This window comes from Peromyscus maniculatus, chromosome 7, assembly GCF_049852395.1.
Source record: "Peromyscus maniculatus bairdii isolate BWxNUB_F1_BW_parent chromosome 7, HU_Pman_BW_mat_3.1, whole genome shotgun sequence".
In the NCBI taxonomy this organism is placed as follows: domain Eukaryota; kingdom Metazoa; phylum Chordata; class Mammalia; order Rodentia; family Cricetidae; genus Peromyscus; species Peromyscus maniculatus.
Genome location: NC_134858.1, coordinates 42,723,865 through 42,747,599, shown reverse-complemented (window position 1 = coordinate 42,747,599; position 23,735 = coordinate 42,723,865). Strand labels below are relative to the sequence as shown.

At 53.4% G+C, this 23,735-nt stretch overlaps 1 protein-coding gene across 9 annotated transcripts in view; it reads left to right on the top strand.

The window, feature by feature from the left end:
- Cep164 (centrosomal protein 164) overlaps positions 1-23,735 on the top strand; it is a 65,878-nt gene that overhangs the window by 32,920 nt on the left and 9,223 nt on the right. For 5 of the 9 annotated variants that reach the window (XM_076576178.1, XM_076576173.1, XM_076576174.1 and 2 more), the window contains 12 exons: positions 6,744-7,112; positions 8,558-8,638; positions 10,519-10,602; positions 14,328-14,413; positions 15,952-16,095; positions 16,943-17,089; positions 20,001-20,207; positions 21,113-21,256; positions 21,339-21,567; positions 22,285-22,362; positions 22,572-22,703; positions 22,969-23,091. In XM_076576178.1, the coding sequence (XP_076432293.1) occupies positions 6,744-7,112; positions 8,558-8,638; positions 10,519-10,602; positions 14,328-14,413; positions 15,952-16,095; positions 16,943-17,089; positions 20,001-20,207; positions 21,113-21,256; positions 21,339-21,567; positions 22,285-22,362; positions 22,572-22,703; positions 22,969-23,091 (1,824 nt within the window). The remainder of the gene's footprint in view (positions 1-6,743; positions 7,113-8,557; positions 8,639-10,518; positions 10,603-14,327; positions 14,414-15,951; positions 16,096-16,942; positions 17,090-20,000; positions 20,208-21,112; positions 21,257-21,338; positions 21,568-22,284; positions 22,363-22,571; positions 22,704-22,968; positions 23,092-23,735) is intronic. The other 4 variants (XM_076576179.1, XM_076576175.1, XM_076576177.1 and 1 more) reach the window with 2 other exon arrangements.

Genomic DNA, 23,735 nt, shown 5'->3' with positions numbered 1-23,735 from the left:
CTGGGTCTCGCTCTGTAGACCAGGCTGGCCTTGAACTCACAGAGATCCACTGGGTTCTGCCTCCTGAGGGCTGGGATTAAAGGCACGCGCCACCACCGCCTGGCCTATTTTTTTAAATTGCATTTCAACATATTTATTTGCACTGTGTGTGTCACAGAGTACATGTGGAAGACAACTTTCAGGAGTCAGTTTCCTCCTGTGAGGTTCCTGGGGATCGAACTCGGGTTGTCAAGCTTGGCAGCAAGTGCCTTTGCCCACTAAACTGTCTTCCTGGTCCAGTCTCTTTTATTTCTGACTCATATTTCTTGGTACTCACCACTCCTTGGAGGTCAGGGTACTGTCTCAGTCCACACGCCGGCCGACAAGCTCTGGATTGGTACTTGAGACCTCACTGTGGGTGCATCTTTTAAGGGGATCCAACAGTGTCTTTGGGGCAGGACCTGTCTCATAGAGAAGCTTTGCTCACTATCCCCGAGTCTGCTCAGCCTTCTGGTTCTGCACAGCCAGCTCGGTTTTGATTGTGACTTTAGCACTTCCGCCAAATGGGGCGCTTCTCCCGCTGCCCCGTCTGTATCTCCCGTCCGATACACGTCTGCTGGGAGGCTGCTCCTTCCGAGAGGAGCTGCTCTGCCTGAGTAAGGAACTCTGTTTGGTTCTCTACGGGAGGACTTGGTTTCCTTCTCAGCCACTGTTAACCAGCGCTGACTGCCTGGTGGACGGACTCCAAGAAGGTCCTCAGTTTGCACCTGGGTGGACGTCTGTGATTAGGAGAAGGGTGTCAGGAAGGCTTGCATGTTTGGGGAAAGAGAGTAACTGCTTTCCAGGGGACCGGGCACAGGGAGGGTGTAGATGCTGCATAATTTATGTCTATATACCCAGCACCTAGCCCACTCGCTGGGACACAGGAGGTGCTTGGGTGGGTTTGGTTTAGCAGCTGAGAGAATGGAGTGGAGGGTATCGAGACAGGCTGGGTGGTGTTTCTTCCTTCCCTTGGCTTCCCTACTTTTTGGGGACAGTAGGTGACTGTTCCTTGCAGTCAACTGCTGGGTTGAAATTTCCCTGTAGCTTGATCATGACTACTTCTTAATGGATTACAGATGTCAACCGAAAAAGATGTTTCTCCTCTGACATGTTAAGGACTTCTAGAGTTTTCCCTTTGCTGGTGAGGGGAGGGAGCTTTTAAAACATTTTAATAGCTTGCTTGGCACCACAGGGAGGTGAGGAAGTGTCTGGAGTAGGTGATGCCTAGACACCTCGCACACCTGTCTCCAGTTCTCTGCCACATGGGGTGTTGGAGTCCTGTGTTCTAACCTCAGGTAGGGTATTAGGGGTTTTTCTTGGGGGAGATGTTAGTGGTGGAGATCAGTGTAGGCGTCTAGGCAGGCAAAGCTGCCTCCACTTGGCACTGACCTTTGAAATGACTTTTGTCCCGGTGTATACCCCCCCCCCCCCAGTCTGGGTCTTGCAGTTAGTTCTGGTTGCAGCTGCAGCCTTTCTTCCTGGGTTTATCCTGCCTGTGTTCCCAGCCACTTTGCTCTTACTTCCATGAGAGGGCAGCAGGATGGCAGGAATGCAGTCAGCATCGACTCCCTCCTCAGCTTTCCAACCCAGACCCACTGCTAGTCTATCACAGAGGCAAAAGGAAAGGTTCCGGAACCCACACCAAGAAGGCTTCTGAGGGAGAGGGGGAGGCAGAGGGTGGCGAGCAGGCAGTATGTGGTCATGTGGTGCTGATGAAAAGCCATCAGCTCTCAAAAGGAGAGGGAGGGAGCCTCGGCTTAGAAATCACAGGATGATGTCAGTGTGATTGGAAAGTGCTAACTACACCCGGGGAGCTGTGCAAAGAATTGAGACCAACTGAACGGGCACCAGACCTGGAAAATAACCCTGGCCGATGGTTGGCTTAGCAGGAGTCTCCCCAGAGCAGTGTGAATGCATGAGCATGCTGTTGAGGTAACCTCCCCCCAGCCCCCATGACTCCCCCCTCCTGTCCTGTGTGCATCATGGGAGCCCAAGTGCCTTTGTGCTCTGGACAGGTAAGGGGGTGGGAATGCAACCTGGGGAGCCTCATGACTTTTGGAAAGTGTTAAATATTCAAGAACTGGTTCTGACAATCACTCCTCTTCACCCCCTCCTTGTGCAGATGGCAAAATCTTGAAATATGCCTTGAAATGCAAAAGGACCCGAGACTGTGGCAGGAGGAGGTTGGGGAGTTTGAGCATGGAGGGGCCCGGAGCGGAGCTGTGTACCCACAGAGCCTGGAGCAGGAGACTGTACAGAGATGTCTGGGGTGTGCACACTGCCTGGGGGCTTCCGAACCTAGGCCTGGGGACAGCCAAGGAGCACGGGCTGGGTGAGCAGGGACAGTGTGGAGTCAGATGAGATGCTTAGATTTCCTGCATCCTTTTGTAGATGATAGATAGCCAGTGTTTAATTTCCCCTGCCTTCTCCACCCATTTCTGGCTGTCCTACGGATGTAGTCAGTAGAGACGTGGATGTAGACCAAAGCCATTTATTTTATTTTATTTTTAAGGCCGTTTGTTTTAATGGTTGCCTTATTTTATCGATTTTATGTTTAGGTAGGCAGATTGAGATCATGCAGTCACATGGAAATCTTCCTTTTTGGGAGGGGGGGGGTGCTGCAAGTGGAAGCTGGGACCTTAGACTTTAGACACACACTCTCCCAGGGAGTACGCCCCACACTGAAATTCATCTTCTGAAGGGTTTAAATTTGAGAGTTGCCTAGATGAAGCTCAAGATTCTTGTAGTCGGGTTGTGTTCTCTTCAGTATAATTATGGGAATCTTGGGGCTAGAGAGATGGCTCACTGTTTATGAGCACTTGCTATTCTTCCCAAGGACCAAGGGGCTGGTTCCCATCACGCACATCAGGTGACTCATAACTGTTTGTAATTCCAGCGGGTCTTATGCCCTCTTCTGGCCTCCATGGGTAAACCATCCCCACCCTGCTTCTGCCTCTGGAGAGTTGGGATTAAAGGTGTGCCACCACCATACCTGGCCACCACCACCATCCTGGCCGCCACCACCATACTTGGCTGCCACCCTCTGAGTTTTATGGCCTACTTGCTTTTTCATCATTTTGAATAGTTAAGAGTTAACATTTCATATTATAAGCACTGCACTGAAATAGTCTAATCCACATATGACTTTGGCAAATAAATATTACATCTCCATTTGGGAGAGGAAGAAGGGAAGCCTCCACTCCAATCATTGGCTCACACATATGGTTTTTTTTTTTTTTTTCCTTGTAGGCCTGGCTGTGTAGCTAGAATTCGCTCTGTAGACCAGGCTGGCCTGGAACCCACAGAGTTCTACCTGCCACCTGCCTCTGCCTCCTGAGTGTGCTGGGATTGCCACCACCGCATGGCAACACATGGGTTCTTAAAAAACAAAGACAAAACAAAACAACCTCAGTTGACACTTTATTGAGCATCCATATATGCCAGAAACTGGGTTCTAAGCACAATAGGGAGTTCATCAAGTAAGGAAAATAAACAAAGAAACCCACAGCTATTATAGCAGAAAAACCCAGGGTCCAGGGACCAAAGGCCAAGGAAGGCTTCCTGGGAGAGGTGATGCTGTGAGGACCAGTGGTAGTTTATCAGGGGGTGGAGCAGTGTTTGTATCTGGAATATGTGACTTAGTAGTCAGGCACAGACTTAGCATGTGCCAGGTCTGACATCTTTTAAAACTAAAGAGAGTGTGCGTAGCAGAGGAGAAAAAATAGCCCAGTGTTCAGGCCCAGGCAGGAGGGGTGTAAGATACGGTGGGGATGAACTGTGAGAAGCAGGAAGGACTCTCTGGTGTCTGACACTTTGTCTGTCTCCTAATCCAAAGTTTGTTGCTAGGTAACTCTCTTAGGACTAGGTTTTAGCCCCAGATTGAAGGAGGAGGACAGGAGAGCCTTCCTTAATTCTAGGATGAGCCTGACTAGCATGGACTGGCCCCTTTTGCTGAATGACTCATGTGGTGAACAGACACCCCCCCTGTAAACTTCACCCTCCTCCTTGGAGCCACAGAGCCTGGTAGATGAGTTGTGGCGCTCTCGCTGAGTGTTGGTGGCGTGGCCCCAGCTTGAATGAAGCTACCTTACTGAAGAGAAGGGCCTGAGGCACCCCTCTAAACGGTAGCGGTACTCTGTATGAATTCTGAGAGGGGTGGGTGGTGCTGGCTACTGTCTGCTTCTCCACCTTCTGCTCTTCCCCCAGGGGAGGCTTGGGACCAGCAGTCACACCGGCCTCCAGTGCTCCTTAGGTTTGGGCAGTCAGAACTCACCATTAGGCCCACAAGGGACATTTCACTTTTCTCAGTGTTAGCTAGTGCCCCACAGGCAGGATGGGTTGGTCATCTCCTCTTCCCGAAGGCAGTGGGTGTGCGGCACACTGAGGATGCTCAGAGGATGAATATGGGGTTTCATTATCGTAGAACGTTAGTGATCGTTTCTGGGGCACCGACAGTCTAGACAGGCGTAGTTCTAAGTTCCTCACCTCTCTCAACGAGTGTTAACTCATTTAACCCTCCGAGTGGCTTTGTAAGGTGGGTACTCCGTGAATCTACGTATTTAAGCAGAAGGAGCGGAGACACAGTAATTTGCTTGAGATTGCATCTCCTGCCTCCCAGTACCATTCCTCGGGAGCCTGGGTTAGCCTGTCAGCCGGCTGCCGGATCCACAGTGGCTCTGCCTTTGGCTTCAGCAGGCACTGAACAACAGCAGATGCCGTGTTGAGGTCTCCTTCAGCTGCTGACTCGACTTGGGATGCTCAGCTGTCCGCGACCATAGTGAAATATCTGAACTGAACCTTAAGCCATATTAAGAAAAGGATTATATCTGCTGTCAGTTTCAAAAGTGAGGCCGTGACTGGTTAGCCCCCTTGTTTTAGGTCTGTGGTGAGGTAGCGCATCATGGCAGGACCATGCGGGCACAGCGGAGATGCTCACACCGTAAGCCAAGGAGCAAAGAGGTGAAGGGTGTGCCCCTAGTAACCCAAAGACCTCCTAAAAGTTCCACCCCTTCTCAGGAACGCCACTCGGGGCACGCCTCCACCACACAGGCCTTTTGAGGGGCACTTCAGATCCAGACTGTAGCACTTAATACACTCCTTGTTTTAATCTTCAGGATAGCGAATCTGGAAGTCTTAAAAATCCCTGATCAGGAGTTGTTCAGCCTGACAGCCTAAGTGCCAACACAGATGTTTTTCTGGAAGGAGGCTCTGAGTCTGAGCCCAGGAGAGATCACTGGCTGTGTTTCTGAGGGAGGGCTTTCTGTTTCTATTTTGGTCAGCTCTATGAAGAGTTTACCAGAAGCAGCCTTGGATTTTTACTAGTGAGTCTGTATGTGGAAAACAGGGTGTGGTCACTGTGTTAAGTGTGCAGCCCAGCTCTCCTTTCAGGGGACCCAGCCAAAGCGAGGTTTAGAAAATTACCAGCTGCCAGCTACCGGCCCTTTTGTCTTTGCTGGTTCCTGCTAAGATTCCACTTCCTTCTAGTGTGACAGGTCCCACCAGGGGTTTGGGGACAGGGCCCCTCCTACCTGATGTGGAACTTCTCCGATAGCAGCCTACTTGAGCACTCTGCTTGGCTCCGATTGCTCAGAACTGTCCTGTGCTCCTCTTTCTCTCTGTCACAGGGGCTGGACCTGTGTCTTTCCTGAAGGTCCACCCTCCTTTGTCGCCTCTGCCCCATCTCTCACCCAGCTAATCCCTCTAGACATCGCTTCTCAGAGACCCCAGGTTGAGAGTCCTGGATAGAAGATGCTGTCTGCGGGGTTGCTGGTGATGAGCTTGTGTAGGGAGACTTGGGGAGGAAGGGGTACCCTTCTTATGTTTTCCCCTTTCTGTCTTTGAAAAATGAAAAGTCCAAGTTCCAGTCTTTGCTGTTGTTCTCTTCTAAGTACATATCGGCTCCTGAGGCCTGAGGGCTTGGCTGACGGGTCTGGGGGATGTGGCAGATGATGGCAGAGTTGCAGCCATTTCTAAACCCTGTTTGACGTGTCTGCATCATCATAGAAATTGCCATTCAGTTTATCTGGATGTGGGCCACGGGGCAGCAGTCCGTGGTTTGTAAAGCTATTTGGACAACTGAAGAGATGGCTCACAGTGGTTAAGAGCACATACTGCTTTTGCAGAAGACCTGAATTTGGTTCCCGTACCTATATTGGGTAGTTCACAACTGCCCATCATTCTAGTTCCAGTAGGATCCAGTGCTTCTGGATCTCCACAGACATCTGCACTCCCATGCACATGCCCACACATACACACATAATCAAAACGTTTTTAAAAAGCTGTTGGGAGGGCCAGGGACATGCTCAGCGGGTAGAGTGTCCACTGTGCAAGCAGGCAGACGAGTTCTGCTCCCTGGGACTCACTTAAAACTCCAGATGTGGCAGCATGCATCTGGAACCCCAATGGTGGTAGCAAAGAGACAGGTGGATTCCTGCAGCATGCTGGCCAGTTAGTCTGGCCAGATTGGTGAGCTCCGGATTCAGTGAGAGGCCATGTCTGAGAGCACCTGAAGAAGACAGCTGACGTTGACCTCTGGTTTCCATATGCAAGTGCACACACATGCAGTGCACACACACACACACACACACACACAGACACACAACTATGCAGGATAACAGGGTCGGAGCTCACGAAGGCCAGCTGAGAGTCAAGGAACGGCCACTCCATCTCGTGTCAGTCTCTAAACTTCTTGGCTCCTTTCTGACATTGTCTTCACTCCCCAGGAGTCTCCAAGAAGCAGCCAGCCAGTGGACAAGAAGGATGGTTCTCTTGACTCGGATGCCGATCGGCCCCCCACTCCTGGCAAGCTGTTCAGCCAGGGTGCTGACCGGAGTCTGGACAGCTCTGATGGCAGCAGGTCCCGGGGAAGAGGGGCAAGTCCCTGGAACCTACAGAAAGAAAACGGGAACAGCAATCCCAAGGCTTCTGAGAGTCAGGTGGCTCCTGGGTTGGACCCTGGGGTTGATCACCCTGCCAAGGCCTCTAAAAAGGAGCAGGCAGAGGAAGCCGTGGAGGCAGGAGAGGAGGGTTCCAGGAGGGAAACAGCCAAGGAAGCATCTGCCCTGGAGGAGAGCACATCAGACGCCAGTGAGGTAAGTCCCTGGGTCCCAAGGATGTTGTCTGCTGGAACCTGCTGCCGCTGTCTCCAGTTCCTTAGCTTCCGGCCTCCATGTCTGTATTACCGAGTCAGAAGCTGCATTCAGCTGTCCACATCAGCCAGAACCCTTAATTGTGACAGATATGCCCAGACCCAATGGGAGGTAAAATCCTGAATGAAATGGCAGACCTGCTGGCGCCAGGAATTCAGAGCAGAAGTGTGCTTTTCCGTTGGCACCTCCTGGGATGGTCATGCTCTTCATTTCTCCCCGTTACTGCTCCCCACCTATACGTTGGTTTGCTCAGTCTGAGTTCCTGTAAAGAAGGGGAGGCGTGTGTGTGTGTGTGTGTGTGTGTGTGTGTGTGTGTGTGTGTGTGTGTTGGAGTTGGGGTGAGATGGAGGCTACCAGAGTTGAGTGTTCTGCATCTGCATAGGTAGGTCAGATTACAGAATGACCCTTCTCATCCATTTCTGTGACAGTTGTAACAATCCCAGACATGCAAGTGGTTGCATTCATAGACTCCTCAATAACCCATGTGGTCAGAAGTAGGTGTGTGTGTGTGTGTGTGTGTGTGTGTGTGTGTGTGTTGGTGTATAGAGGGAGGGAGAGAGAAAGCGCACACACATATGAGAGCACCCCTTTGGCATTATAGCTTTTCCTACCCTTAGTCTTTTTCCATATAATGAGGGAATTCATTTAAAGAGCTTCTATCTAAGCCCTGGAAAAGACACTTCCAGAGCTGGTAAGATGGCTCAGTCCATAAAGTGCTTGCTGAACAACATGAAGATCTAACTTTGACCCCCATAATCCATCTTAAAAGCCAGGTGTACTGATGAACGTTTTATAATCCCAGCACGGGGGAGGGGGAGAGATAGATGGATCCCTGGAGCTCACTGGCCAGCCAGCTTAGCCCGATCAGAGGGCCTTCAGGCCACTGAAAGTTTCTGTGCCCAAAACAAAGTGGATGAACAGCATGAAGAGCAACCCAAAGCTGACCTATGGCTTCTACATGCTCACACACACACACACACAGACACACGCACACACACACACACACAGACACACACACACACACACAGACACACACACACACACACACACACACACACACCCGCATTCACATGAATATGCACACACATTAAGATACGCTTTATTTTTTCAGATAGCATCAATGTCTATACTGCTGACTTCCTGTCTCTACTATTCTTAGCTCTCCTTTCCTGTTTAAATCCTGCTGATCTGGCTTGGGGTGTGGTTGTCCACCATCAGCATAAGTACATAGCCCCTTTCTTATGTAGGTGTTTATATCTGTTGGTTTTCAAAACAGGTAGATTTTTGGCTTGGGCTCAGTTCTGTGTTGGCCCTCTGGCCTATTGGGAATTCCATGGATAGCAGCCCAGAACATTTGGGGGGTGTTTCTCTGTCATGTGTCCCTGCAGGAGTCAGAGGTCCTTGAACACTTGAAGGACCCACAGCTCTCCGAGTCCGAAGCTTCTGCCCCCAAGTCTTTCCTTGGCCTGGTGAGTTGCAGTGAGTCGCAGCAGGGTGGTATGGAAGAGCCTGGTGGTTCTTTTTCCCTAGAGAAGTAGTTTACCAATGGTCACACAGCTGGGAAGTGAGTGGGACAGTTAGCCCTCAAAATTAGGTCTGGTCAGTTCCAGTTTCTCAACTCAGTGACCAGGGTTAGCACTGCCCACTACAGGTTGCTGTGGGTGCGAAGTGAGGCAGAGCACAGACTGTGAAGGGCTAGTGTCAGCGCTTTCACCTTGTGTGACTTCTCTGTGAGGCCACCTGGGCTGTCTGGGGCCTGGCAGGACAGTTGTATCCAGGAGGCTCCGGGTGTGCCTGGGTCACTGAGCCATGCTTGAGGACTTTGCTAGGCTTTGGCCAGGATTTGATTTGAAAGTTTAGGCTTTTGTCCTGCACTGCCAAGCCATCCATGATTTCTGTGTCCTGGACCTTCATCCAGCCTGCTGGATCGCAAGTCCATTTGCCAAGTCTGAGTCTTAAAGGGAAGAGTCGACTACTTCTGGCCCGTTGTTACCTCTGCATGCCCCCTCCATCTGCTCGGAGGAGGCGGTTATAAGGGAAGGATTAGTGGAAGAGGGTCAGGGATGAACAGGGAAGATCGGAGGGGTGCAGAGGAGGAGGGGTGCAGACGAGTTAGACAGCTGAGTGCTTTGGCCCCACACTGAGCCATGGGCTTCGGAAGCAGATGGCCGCTGCATTAGATGGAGTAGAAATCCAACTGAAGGGAAAATAATCAAAATCCAAGAAAACACCACAAACTAGAAAGGCTAGAAAGGTAAGCAAAAAAACAAAACAAAACAAACAAACAAAACCTCAAAACAAACAAAGACCCACAAATGCAAAACTCATTATCGGCCAAAACAAACTGAACTAAACCCTTCCAAAACCCCAGACAAAACAACCTTACATCTGCTTAACCAACTAAACACTTGACAATGATGGGTAGCTGTTTGACTGAACTCTAGGAAACAAGTGGCCTGGTCCTTCCAAAGCTGCCACCATGTGCTGCTGTGCCCATCAGCAGTCTTCACTCTGGGTGTGGAGGGAGGAAGCTGGAGAGAGCAGGATCAGACCTTTTCTGGGCATCCCGCCATCCATCAGGGATGGCTGACTGTCCCCATTAGAATACTCTCGGACGGCGATCCTTCACAGCCCGGCAGGAGCTTAGGCTCAGAAGGGCCGTGGTGTGGTCCCGTTGGCAGCCAAAGGGCAGTGAGGAATTGGGCTTGGGGTGGGCACCTGCTGCGCGTCCCCAAGAGGACTCTGGACAAATCACAGCTAATGAATCACATTGTCTCGAGAGAGAGTGTGCCACCTCTGTGGGGAGAAGGCTGGAAGGAGCCCATCCAGTTTCACTTCCAAGCCACCCGTGGGTTTGGGTTTGCCGGCATTCTCCTGCCCTGCTTGGGTATGGGGTGGGTGAGGAGGGAGCTAGCTGGGAAGAGCCATGCTGTGCGGCATGTGTCATAGGAAGAGTCAGGCCCGGGGCTCATCTGACCTGCAGCCCCCTTGTTAGCCAGCTTTTTGTCCTGGGCCAAATTTCATGTCCTCCGAGGCCTGCGGCTGTGTCCATGAGGACATATGCATTTCAGTCTTAAAGGGTTATTTTTGTCTATAGTTTTATTATGAAAAATACCAAATGTATAGAAAAATCGGAAGAATTTTACAGTAAACCTTTGCACTCTCCACTCAGTGTCTACAGGGAACTTTTGGCTCTGCTTCTCTCACCATCTCGCCTGCTCTGAGCACTTCGTTAGATGTCACAGTGTTGAGCTCGGTGCCTAGGACACAGTGCACACCTTTCTGAAAGGTGGGCAAGCACTGACCGTGGCAAGGGCAGAGCTGACTTTCTCATCTCCACCATCTCCAGGACTTTGGATTCCGCAGCCGGATCTCAGAGCACCTGCTGGATGGTGACATGCTTTCTCCGGCCGTGGGTGGAGCCTGCTGGGAGGTGAGTCTGGGTGGGCTAGCCTGGGCCCTCACCTTCTCTGGCAGCTACTTTTAAGGGCGACCCATAGATGACGCCTGCCCATTAGCGTGGACTTCTGGACATTCTCTCCGTCCAGACACTTGCCTCGACGGGGCTTCTGGCCATGACTGCTTTGCTGCTGCTGTGCATTGGAACATGCCCGCCCTGCTGCGGGTCCATTTATTCACACAGCAACTGAGGGTTGACCACCTGCCCACCCATCCCTTCCGGCTCTGCCACCCAGCAGCTGGGTCTGCGACTCGCCTTACCAGTCTGCACGCACACGCTGCCCCTTGTGCTTGCTCTGCCAGCCTTGCCGCTTCCCCGTTGCCCCCTGTGTTCTCTTCTTGAGGCTCCGAGACCCAGTTCTGGCGCCTGCTTGGAGGAGGTGACTTGCCCCCTCTCTGCTCCCAGGATTACTTTGCTTTTACAGTCTTTTGTCTGTCTCCTCTGCTAGACCTAAGCTGGCCTGCACCCAGGAAGGTTCACAGGTGCCTGATACACAGATGCTACCCTAAAAGGGCGTAAGTCAGGGCAGCTGTTTGTCTCCTTTGTGGGTTGCTAGGAGAGGGATTCTGGCACACGGTCTCCGCAGGTTTTTAGGTAGCACTTGGCTTGCGTGGATGGGAGTCTGTTGGGTGAAACAACAGGATGTTTAATATGAACCCAGCCTGGTGTGTGCTGGTGTGTGCTGGTGTGTGGGGTGCATACAGGGAGCCCCTGGTGGGGTGTGTGCTGGTGTGTGCTGGTGCATACAGAGTAGTGTTTTCAGACTGCATTTGATCCCCTTATGTTCCCCTCTCTGGTCTGGCTGGTGCTTTCCTGGGTGGCTGCCCAGTGACCAGGTCTCTGCTAGACTTTGGATGCCCCTGTTTGCAGGGCTGAGATATGTAGGCACGGAGAAGGGCAGGTAGGGTTAGGTAGGAAGGGCTGGGAGCAGGTGTGCCGTGAGGTCCCTTTGGTAACAAGGGGGTAGGAAAGCCACTAGGTCCATAGGGCAGGGGGGGTTCGGTGGCTGTGGCTCCAAAGGCTGACTCTCTTGGGAACTGGGCCCACCTGAGCCCCAATGAGGCCAGCAGTCCCTTCTGGCTGCCACCCTTGGTGTAGGTCAGGGGTCGGCTTGGATTTAGTTCTCAGCAGCTACCACCTGCTGGCAGGCAGCCCTGCAGAGCAAGGTCTAGTTCATATTCCATCCATCATGGTGGAGTGTGGATGGTGCTAGATGCTCGTGCCTCTGGCAGGGCCCAGCCTGCAGCTGTCTCCTGTCTGTGGGGTGTGGAAGGGCGGAGCTGTAAGAGGGAGCAGCAGCCGCTTCACAACATGGACAGAGCCATAGGTGCAGTCTTCTTTGTGGTCCTCTGGGGCTCTGGTCTCATTTCTTCTGTTCTGATCTCTCCCAAGGCTAGGAACAGGGAACGCCTTAGAATTAAACTATCTTAAGTTTTGTTCACCTCAGAATTATTTTGAGGACTAGGGATGTAGCTGGATTCCGTCCCTGACACCAGAAGAAAACGGTACAGCTCAGATGTAAGGGCCGTAGAATAAACTGCATACTTAAAGAGAAAAACTGGATACATTTTTGCCGTCTGTATTCCTATGAAGCTGCCTCAGCACCCTGGGCCCTGCCCTTGAGAGGAACAACCATCTAAATTCCTCAGGCCTGTCTCAGATCTGCAATCCTCCTGCTTCCACCCTGGGACTAGATCTTAAAAACAGAACTCAGGAGCTGAGGGAAGGCTAGGGTCCTGGGGTCCTGAGTAGTGTTGGGTCAGAGGCCTGGCATGCACCTGTTTGGCTCTCCTTTCTGAAGGGCGTCACCACACCCGTCCCTTACTGGGGTCCCCTTTTCCTTTTCTGGGGCAGGAGTTCTAGGGAGCAGGTGAAACTACTGAAGACCCACTGTCTGCCTTTCCCCAAGTTATCCCTTCTCTCTCTGGAAGCTGCTTCAGCTTGCTGCAGAAGTACAGACATGAAGCAAGCAGGGGACAGATTGGTGGTCTGTGGTCAGCTCCAGTCCAGTCGGCCTCTGTAGCCTCTCGGTCCCAGAATCCTTTGTGGCTCTGGGCTCATTTTGAGTTTTTATTGCAGTCACCCTGTTTTGTTAGTTATAGTTTGTGAAGTGCAGCTGGTCTGTGTGATCTCTGTTTCTTTGAAAACACGAGACCAAGAGGATGATGGCGGGTGGTTTGCAGGGAAGGTCCGTGGTGAGCTGAACACTAGAAGGAGAGCGAGATGGAGTTGGGAGGGTGTGCCTGCCTGTCGTTGCGTGTAGGCTCTGCCCAGGCTGATGCAATGAGGAGTGGCAGCCCTGGCAGGGAGCCCTTCTGCTACAGGCGCTGAGAGGGACTCACAGGCGGCGTTGCTAGTTTTAATGTAATTTGGGGGAGCTGGGTTTTAGTGCAAACCTTGCCCTTCTTACCTACCCAAATGGCAGAGTCAGATCAAATGGCGGGGTTCAGGCTGCCAGAGGAGAAGTGTGTGTGTGCGTGTGCGTGTGTGTGTGTGTGTGTGTATGTGTGTGTGTGTGTGTGTGTGTATGTGTGTGTGTGTGTGTGTATGTGTGTATGTGTGTGTGTATGTGTGTGTGTGTGTATGTGTGTGTGTGTGTGTGTGTGTGTGTGTGTGTGTGTGTGTGTGTGTGTGAGGTGGGCAGGGGCTGGGTCCCCACTGGGGAAGACAGTGATCTGTCTCCTGCCCCACCTCTCCCTCTGACCCCTGAGTCCAGGGCAGACAATGCTCCCGTGAGAAGGGCCAGTCCCAGAGGGGCTGCTGCTGCTGTCACAGAGCTTTCCTTTTCTCTCTGTCTGAGGCTGAGGAGAAGAAGGGAGAGGAGGAACTGGTGTTATGGCCTGCCTTCCCGGCGGGAGTTACGTTTATGTGTAGCACATCTCACCCTCATGACTTTACCATGCCATAGTTTGGGGAGCAGGCACTTGGGGCAGGATGTTCTGACAAAGAGTGGATCCCAGGCTGACATCGCCACTACATTTCTTTAGGAAGTATTTGAAATCATCGAAGGTTGCCTTTTTTTTTTTTAAACCAGCTTGCTAAATTTGCCTAGATACCCGAGATGTGAAATAAGATTTTGGGGTTTATTTTCAAATGAATGCTGTAACACTAGACCGTAGGGCAGTGTGTGTGTGTGGGGTGCTCACTGTGTACTGATGACGGTTCATGTCCTAGAGTGGACCAGTGGAAGGAATGCCACTGTCCTCCCCAGAGTCAGACAGTACCTTCCGGTTTGGGGCATAGTCTCCTTTGTTCCACCCAGACCCTGGTGCTTCAGAAGTCTTCCTTTCTGGCGTGCTTGCCCATTTTATTTTGGCACCCCTGTACCGCCCACCCTGGTGGGCCAGGCCTCAGTGAGTTTAGGGTGTCCCTGGAGATCACTGCCTTCTCTTTGTAGCTAGCAATGCGGGCTCCAGGCAGCAGGCCAGGCTCTTAGGTCCCCCTGCCCGCCATCTCTGGCTCCTCTCTATGTGTGCAGTGACCATATTATTTATCTCCAGTTCCAGCTGTGGGCCAGGGGCTTAGCCAGAGCTTAGGAAGCTGCATCCTACAGCAGACAGACATGTTCTGTGTCTCAGTGGCTCCTGTCCTCTCAAGACATACAGAGTGCACCCGCCGAGCATTTGACGCAGCAGGATAAGAGGCTCTTGCAGTGCATAGCTCTCTAATGCGTTTCTTCCCTGGCTTCTTGCTTGCAGCCCCAGGAATTAGGCCAAGAAGAACAAGACGGCAGCCAGTCCAGCAGAGCTGAGCCGCAGAGCAAGCATTCCCAAGTCTCTGAGAGGTACAGCGGGAGGCTGCCCCAGGGACCCAAGGCGTTCTGTCTTCAGGGTGGTGTGGGCTTGGGTAGCACTCCTGGTCCTTACGGTTGGCGTTGGCTAGTTTGCCCTTGCTGGAGGGCAGATGGTGCCCTGGCTGGAGGGCAGTACAAGGTGTGTGTGTGTGGTGTTGGGGTAGGTTGTACTGTGGTGGTATACTGTGACAGGAGTGTGGAGTGTCACTTGGCAGGACTCTGCACATGGCCCTTTGGTAAGTCCAAGGACTCTGTCCTTTTTATTGGCTTGGGCTGATTAAACTGGATTAAGCTGTGTGTATCTGGTTGTGAGACAGGGCTGAAGTGGCCTGGTGGATGTCTGGAGAGCCATGTTCTTAGGTACTGAAGCTCAGCATTCTGAGCCAGGGTTCTTCCTGTGATGATAGAGGTGGCTGTGCAGAGAGAGAGATCCTGTGATGGTAACATGGCTATGCAAACTGTCTCTGTCTCTCATACGCACGCACACACGCACGCACGCACGCACACACATACACGCACGCACACACGCATGCGTGCGTGTTCGTTCGTTCCCCTGGCCTCATCCCATAAAAGCAGGAGGGCTACCACCCGGGAAAACGAAGGGTAGCAGTCCTCCCTTCCTGGGTCTGAGAACGCGGTCTGCTCTCTCTCTTCCTTCCTTGCTGTATACAGTGATGCTTCCAGCATTGGCTACTGTCTGACCACTTGAGTCCGGCATCCCCTTCCCCATTTATTTTTATTTTTAGTTTATTTTATGTGTGTGATGTTTGCCTGCATGTATGGCTGTGCACCGCGTGTATGTCTGGTACCTGACCTGAGGAGGTCAGAAGAGGGTGTTGGATCCCTTCCAACTGGAGTTACAGATGGTTGTGAGCAGCCATGTGGGTGCTGGAGATGGAACCTGAGTCTTCTGAAAGAACAAGTGTTCTTTTTCACCGAGTCGTCTCTCCAACCTAGCCTTGCCCCATTACAATGTCCTTATTTGATTTTTAAGTGTGCATGTGTGTATCTCTGTGTGTGCATGCTTGTGCACTATGAAGGTGAGTGCCCACAGAAGCCAGAGGTGCTGGATGCCCTGGAGCTGGAATTACAGGCACGTTTGAGCCATCTGACGTGGGTGCTGGGAATCGAACTCGGGTCCTTGGAAGAGCAGTACGTGCTCTTAACCACTGGGCCATCTCTCCAGGCCTTCCTTTCCCCATTTCATCCCTCCCTGGCCCCAGTGATGGTGAGTTCTTTGAATGGACATACGTGTGACGGTGTTCAGCTGCTGGACCAGGCAGATGCAGCAGGGCACTGAGAACGCGGCTGTAACCCTGCAGGAGGGGGCTGAGGAGGAGGCTGTCCTGCTGCATGTGTGACTGCTGTGTCTCCAGCCCCTGTGGGTGTGGGGTGCAGCGACTCCTGTCCAGCGGGGGGAGGTGCACACTGTACCCACACACTGTGTGCTTTTCTTGTTTTCTAAGTGAAGGCCTGCCCCTGCTCCTCTGGCTGCCCTGACCAGCTTATCATTCCCCATTTCTGTCCAGGGAGCAGCTCCAGAGTGCCCTTCACAGCCAGGCCAGTGAGGAAGGGCCTCTGCAGACCCTGGAGGGGCAGCCTGAGTGGAAGGAAGCAGAGGAGCCTGGGAAGGACTCTGTAGCCAGCCCCAGCCCACCGGCCCCCCTCCAGAGGTAAGGATGAGGAAGAAGGGTCCCTGAGGATGGTGGCCCTTCCGTGTGTCATTGTCATCGGGAGGCGTAGTGGGCCTGGAGACGGGGACGAGAGCTGTTGTAGACACTGCAGCCAGAGTGGCAGGAGGAGAGCAGTAGAGGCTGGGCGGCGCTGATCGACTTCTTCGTAGTTCTCAGTCTACAGCTGAAGTTAGGGTAGCCAGCCTGATGGGGGAGCCATGGGATGGCCTGAATCAGGGTGTGCCTCCTGCCAGGGCAGACCACTACGTTCCTGCTGGGGGACCCCTTTCAGCTCCTTTCTTATTGACACTTCCCACCAGGCATTAGCCTACCTCTGGTCTCAAACTGAGCTGGAGCACTGTTTTGTCCCAAGCCCAGCCAGAGGGCAGTTTGCGGGGGTGGGAGGGGGTGGGTGATGGGGAGGGGGAGGGGGCTGGGCCTCCTCAAGCCAGATGGAAAGACCTTTCTGTCCCAGACTGGTCCAGAGCCCAGGGTGTATTTGCCAGTGCCTCCGTTCTCCTGGCAAGAAGATGGTGGTCTTAAGATTCATACAGCTGTATGAGCGAGCCACAAGGGAAGCTGAGCTGTAGCAATTTCAGTCAACAGCATCCACTGAACACCTGCTGCGTGCAGTGTCTTTTGGGTGATGGGACCATCTCTCTTCCCATGCGGGTGGGAATGTCTGGTCTTCACTTCAAGTGACATAGAAGAGGCTGGGAGGGATGGGGATGGGGGATGGGGAGGCCCTCCTTGTCCCCACCTCAGCTCTTAGACCCCGAATAGGCTCTAAGTGGAGCTCTTCCCTCCCTACCGGCCCTAACACAGTTGCTTCTTTATTGCTTACAAGGGAGCAGGTCCTGAGCACACCTGCTTTCCCTGAGAGGGCTGAGGAAAAGCACTCCCAGGCCGAAGAGCTGGGCCTTGGGCAGCAAGAGGCTGAGGAGCCTGAGGAGAAGGTGGCAGTCAGCCCCGCCTCACCTGTTTCTCCAGAGGCGTAAGGGCCAGTTTTTGTGTGTCTGTCCTGTCTGCCAGTGTATGGACTGCTTGAGTGCCCATGCCCTTTGAGTGGTGCCAAGGAAGGGAGTGAGGGGTGAATGCATCCGTGGTACTCTGTGTGCAGCTTTGAGAGCTCCACCAACCATCACTGGTCCTTGCCAGGGCTGGGGGTGGCTGAGGGGAGCCTCATGAACAGGAGCCAGGGGAAGTGTGTTCTCTCCTCCACCGAGGACTAGTTTTCTCTTAAAGCAAATACGGCATGTTTTAGAAAGGAGATGGGGGGTTCAGGGTGGGGAGGGGGCTTGCTGGTGAGTCACAGAGTGAGCAGGCTTGCCCTCTAGAGCCCTGACTTTTTGACTTCAGGCCTGAGGTCGCTGTGCCTGGCTCTGGGATTTATTCATTTCCCCCAGTGAATGAGGGCTACAAAGGACCCAGGGCTGTCGAGCAGACCGTTTTTCTGCTGCTGACTCACGAGAGCTGCCCAGGCCAATGAGCTCATTATCTTAGGTCTCCATCTCATCCTCTAACCCTGCCGGAGTCACGTGGCCATGCAGCAACCACAGCTTTTCAGACAGTGAGCTATCCTACCGTGACAAAGGTGGCTTCCTCAGCTCTCCTGGGAGACTGTGGCCCAACGGGTCAGGGCTGGTCATGAGGACAGGAGCTGAGTGTGGCTCAGAGGGAGGAAGCGAGGTAGAGGTCAGGGAGTGGCCCCAGGCCCTCTGTGGGGAGGCCAGAGGCTTGGCTCAGCTCCTCTTAAGACACCTTGGCTGCCCAGTGCCCTGGCTTCCTGTTTCTTCCTGTCTCAATGATGCTGTCCCTTCTGGGGTTTTCAGACCTTTGACTGGTCCACGGGCTCAGCGTGTCCTATCCGCAGGAGGAGCCTGCTCTGCTTTCCTTCAGTCTTTTCCAGTAGGAGCTGATTGCTTTTCAGAGTGGTGTGGGAGTTCTGCATCTGGCAGCTGTGTCTGAAGGGTTAGGCAACAGACTTCAGTGTCTGCATCTTTTGTTAGCATTTGCCGAGTAGTAAGTGGATCCAAGCCACTGGCTGGCTGTGCAGCTCAGTGGTAGAGCATTTATTTGCCTAACATAAGCAAGGTCCTAGTTCAGTCCCCAGTACTACTACAGAGAGTTGGGGTATATGGCTCTCTAGCTTAGCAGTAATACCCCTACTTCAGAATGCTCCAGGGGACCACCTCTCCCTCCCTGCTCCCCCACCTTGCTCACCCCTGTGCATCTCTGAGCTACTTGATGGCCAACCTGAATGATTAGGCTCCCTGGTGCCTCCCCTTTGCCTCCCATGACTGGAAACTGGGTCTCACGGAGACTGATACCTGAGCGGTTGGCCTAGAAACCAGACCCACCTCTTCTTCCCGAGCCCTTGCTTTCCCGTTAGCTCTTTCCGGCATCGTTCAGTGCTTTAGACCTAAGCAAGGTGTTCGGGATAACCAAGTCTTTAGGGAGGCAGGAAACAGGCTCATGTGCCTGTGTGTCAGGTGTGCAGGCAGGTTCACTGGTGTGTATAGCCTGGGCACGTGCGGTCTGATGTCCCATCTTCCTGCAGCATCTGTCCCTAGGGCTACACACAGCTCCACAGCCCACAAGGGAGGCAGACATTAAAAGGTACTGTTGCTGGGGAAAAAGATGCTTTCTGCCAAGGTTGGAAATGAGTTGGAGGGTTGATGAGGCAGAGAGAGCTTGGGAGGGGAGGCCCTGGTGGAGGGCATATTCTCAGAGGAGGTAGCAGCCATGTTGCTGTATCTGCCATCAGCTGGCTGTGTCAGGGGACTCAGGAAGCCAGGACGTGGAGGGAGGGAGGGGACGGAGTTGGGAGCAGAGAGAATTGAGAGCATGGCTCAGGGGTATTTTTCTCAGTTCTGGTTTTAGGAATAGGGAAGGACAGGTCTTGACGGTATTTCAGAGATGTCGCTAGCCTTTTCTGTCTTTCTCTTGCTGGTCTCTGCGGGCTACCGTGGGATTCTGCACCCTGTTCTCTTCTGCCATTCTGAGCTGTCCCCTCCCGCTGCCTTCCATCTGCCACGCTGCTGAGCTGGAGTGTGTGTGGGGGGCTAGGGCTCTCAGTCGGGCTGGCTAGCTCCCTGTTTGACTCTGAAGTGGTTCTTGGATCCAGGTCCTGCCCACATGCTCCCGCTGGATTGCGTCATGGCCGGTCTGCGGTGCCTGAGCACGTGCTGAGACCAGCTGGAATGTGATGCTCAGGGACCCGGGAGTGCACATGCCTCCTGGCTTTTAAGGAAGTAAAATCCTTTATCCTGATACTCTTCATGACTCTCTAGACATAGAGTAAACTGATGCCATTGTCTCCTCTTAACAGTCCTCTGTGCAGTCAGCTCGCTCAGAGTTTCTCCCCATTTCCAGACATTAGCGTAACCATGAGCGGACAAAAGCTTTTCGCCACGTTTGGCTCAGGGAAGCACCTGGTTCCCTTGGTAGCAAGGCAGGGATCTTCGTAGCGTCTTCTGAGATTCTTCTACGTTGCCTTGGCCTCTGCTTGGTTTGGGAGGCAGAGAATAGACTCTGGGACCTGTTTCTGAAAAGAGCCTTAAGTAGCAGGCAGAGCTACAGTGGGGACACTGAGGCAGGGCTGTGAGCCAGGCCCAGGGAGAGCCCGTGAGGGAGAGAACTCCCTTCTCTACTCTGCCAGTTCTCCAGCCACCTCTCAGGCCACAGCCTCTCAGGGCTGTCATGGGCTGTCCCCCTCCTAGGATCCTGGACCTTATCCAGTCCGTGAGGCCTGTCCCAAAGGACAGACGCTCCCTGTGTTTTATTGCCAGCCCCCGTGTGACCTGTCTGGGGCTCCCTGTCAGAGTTCTGGTGTGATGTGTGTAGCTGAGGGACCTCGGTGGGCACTAACACTGTAGTGGTGAGCTGCCCTCTCCCTGATGCAGGCAAACCACAGAGCCTGGAGCTCCCCAGAAGCAGTTCTCAGAGGCTATACTGAAGGCCATGGAAGAGGCCGTCACCCAGGAGCTGGAGGAAGACCAGAGGCGGCTGCTGGAGTTGCAGAAAGAGAGGCAGAAGCAGCTGGAAGAGAGGCTGTGGCAAGAGGAGGAGGAGGTGGTGCGGCTTCACCAGCAGAAGGAGAAATCCCTCAGGTCTCCCCCCCCCCCCCCCCCCCCCCCCCCCCCCCCCCCCCCGGGAGCGGTGTGGGGAGGGAGGGGCACCCTTTTCCTGTGCTGGCCCATCTGCTACACCACAGCCTCACCCAAGTGACTCCTAGAATCCTTTCCCAGAAACTTGTGCTGGATGGCATTAGTTATCCAGGGAAAGCATCTCTGGCCTGGCTCCTTGGGTGGCAGGGAGACTGGAGAGGTAGCCCTTGAGCTAGCCTTTCTGCACTAGACTAAAAGCAGGGTTCTGCTCAGAGGAAAAGGGTGAATGGTTACCAAGAGCAGTGTGTGCCACAGCCCTCGGCCAGGAAAGCTGCTTCAGAAACGTGTGAAGGTCCTTTGTTGACAGTTTGATGCCAAAGCTTGTCCTTTTAGACAGAACACTCAAGAGCTGTTGAAAGTTACTATTTTCAGACCAAAGATAGCAAATCTATGCTTAATTTTGAGGAAACAAAACAGATAACCATTACCTGAATTGTGGGAGGTCAGGTTCAACCTCTCATTAGCCCAACACAGGTTCCCTGCCCCTAGTCCACCTTGGTGTGTCTAGGATAGAGCCTGATGACTGAAGAGTGAGAGATGTGAGTCTAGACATTGCCCCCCGGGGTGGCCGTAATCTTCCTAGAGTGAATACCTTCTCCAGAGGATAACCAGTTAGGTGGAGGGGAGCCCTGGACCAAGCAGACTGCCGTTTGCTTCCCGTGGCAAGGGTAAATGGGTTTAGGTCCATGAGGAACCAGCATGGATGAGAGGTTGACTGATCTCTAACACTGAGGGTGGTTTGTAGGGAGGCCGTAAGGCTCGTAGAGGCAGGCGGAGTGGCACGGGTCCTGAATACAAGAAAGGCCTCTGCAGTCGCTCTCACCAGCCTACCTTTCCTTTTCCCTCAGCCTCCTGAAGGCACAGCTGCAGAAAGCTGCTGAGGAGGAAGAGGCGGAAGAGGAGACTCGGATAAGAGAGGAAGAAAGGCAGAGGCTGGCCCGCCTCCGGGCCCAGGTGCAGTCCAGTACAGAAGCATTTGAGAACCAAATTAGGTGAGTCTGCCCTGGGAGCTGCCTGGCCTGAGGAGATGACTTGAGTACACCGGCCTTGTCTCATTCCATTCTGTCTGCCCAGAGCTGAGCAAGAGGCCGCCCTGCAGAGACTTCGAGAAGAATCAGAGACCCTCCAGAAGGCCGAAAGAGCCAGTTTGGAACAGAAAAGCAAGAGGGTGCTGGAGCAGCTGAGGGAGCAGCTGGAGGCCGAGGAGAGGAGGGCCCAGGCTGCCTTGAAGGCGGAGAAGGAGGCTGAGAAGGAGGTGGTTCTGCAGCAGCTGAGGGAGCAGCTGGAAGAGGAGAGGAGAGAGGTGAGCGAGCTAAATGAAGTCACATGCAGAGCATGAGAGGGGCTAGCTCCAGGTTGGGGTGCAGGGCGGGAGCTGAGCCCCTGAGCCCATCGTGTGGCCCCACCCTGCTCAGGGCAGGTGCTCGTCCTGCTCTCCGAAGCAGATGTGCAGGGACGTGTCCTGTGGATTTGGGGAACTTTTACTGAGCTCTGGCCAGAGCAGCGGACTTGACAAAAGGTGCTGTTCCCTAACTTCTGATCTGGAATAAGAGGCTAGCCCTTTGCACAGGTCTCCTTTCCTCCATTTTTCCTTCCAGCATCACGTCAGCCTCCAAATTAAAGACCACACAGAACTTTTCTTTTGGCGAGAGAGCTTTGGTTGTTAGATACCCAGTGATCTGGATCAGGTTCCCAGGGAGTCTGCTTTGACCTCTCTCTGGCCTGGCCTGGCTCTTCTTCCCAGCTGTGAGTTTGTGTATGCACCTGTGGGCTTGCTCAGAGTCAGGATGGAAGCAGTGACCTGAGGTTTACCGAAAGGCCCCTCTGCAGTGGCCTTTTCTTACCCCAGCTGCAGACTTTAGGGGCGGAGTTATTTTCAAACAGACGCGTCCCTGTGGTTCTCCTTGGCCCCTGTTTACAAAGAACAAGGCGCTCTTCTGAACCCTGGCTCCCCATGGTCAGGACCTGGCCAGCGCCCTCCCCTGCTTCCCTCACTGGCTCTTTCTTGGCTTCTCCTCAGGCATTGGCAGGCCTAGAGAAGGAGCACAGTGCTGAGCTGGAGCGGCTCTGTTCCTCACTGGAGGCCAAGCACCGGGAGGTGAGAAGAGTGTGGCCTGGTCTGAGGGGGCAGAGCCTGGGCCCTCAGACCCCTTCGTGCTGGGTTCAGCCCCACCCTTGGCCAGTAGGGAGTGAGTTTCCTTCCCCCATAGGATGCTGGGATGGGTGCTAGATCTCCGGCAGCGAGTCCCTGCTTGGTGGCTCTCTTCTGCGGGCCACACTCCCCTGTGTGTGCTGCTGCCTCCTTAGGTGGTCTCCAGCCTCCAGAGGAAGATAGAGGGAGCTCAGCAGAAGGAGGAGGCCCAGTTACAGGAGAGCCTTGGGCGGGCAGAGCAGAGAGCTCACCAGAAGGTTCATCAGGTGATGGAGTACGAGCAAGAGGTGAGTGCTGCTCTGTGTCAGTGCCACTAAGGTCTCCAGGCCCTCCAGCCCGAGTGGCCTCCGCTCCCTCAAAGCCGGGACCTTTGGTACCTCCAGGCTCTTGTGTGCCCGTAGGGAGGGGTGGTGGTCATAGTTCAGATGCATGCATGCTTCGGTGCTCTGTGTGTGTGTGTGTGCTGGGGACGCTTCACGTGGAAGACCTGCAGGTCCTCAGGCCTGTCTACTCCCAGTCCGGCAAGCTGGGCTCCTGCTCTCCTCCTTCCAGCTCAGCAGCCTCCTTCGAGACAAGCGCCAGGAGGTGGAGAGGGAGCATGAGAGGAAGATGGACAAGATGAAGGAGGAACACCGGCAAGTGATGGCTGAGGCCAGAGAGCGCTATGAAGCCGAGGTAGCTCAGTCCCCTCCCTGTCAGCACGCAGAAAGATAGAAACACCAACTGCTGTCCTTCGCTGCTGGCGCCAGGCCTGGGGAGGGGCTGAGATCTGGAAAATCTCAGTTAGGGAAGATTTACTTCTCTGGCATCCCATAATAACAAGGCCATTGTTTGTTTTTCTTCTGAAGCATGAGAAACCCTCATCCCCTAACAGGGGCGCTTATTCCCCCATGGTGGCTGTACTTTGTTTAAATGGTAATGATTACTGATGGATAGATACCAAGCTTTTACTAGGTGCCAGGCACTACTCTGAGCTCCTTAGCCATCCTCCTGCGTTCAGTCCTTGAGGCAGCCTTGGGAAATGTGCGCATCATCACCTTCATTTTGGAGAATTAGGCCGCCTTCCCAAGCTGTCTGACTCCACAACTTTCAGTTTTAGTCACTCCAAAACCTTGCCTCCAGGGTGCCTGGATTTCAGGACAACAAGGAAAAACCAAGAGCCAAACAATATCTGGATATTATCTGCCTGCATTAGTTACTTTCTTATGTTGTTGCTGTGTCAAACTACCTGGCAAAGTCATCTCAGGGAGGGGGGGGTTCAAGTTACACTCTTATTATGGTGGGGAAGGCTTTCCTCTTATTATGGTGGGGAAGCCTTG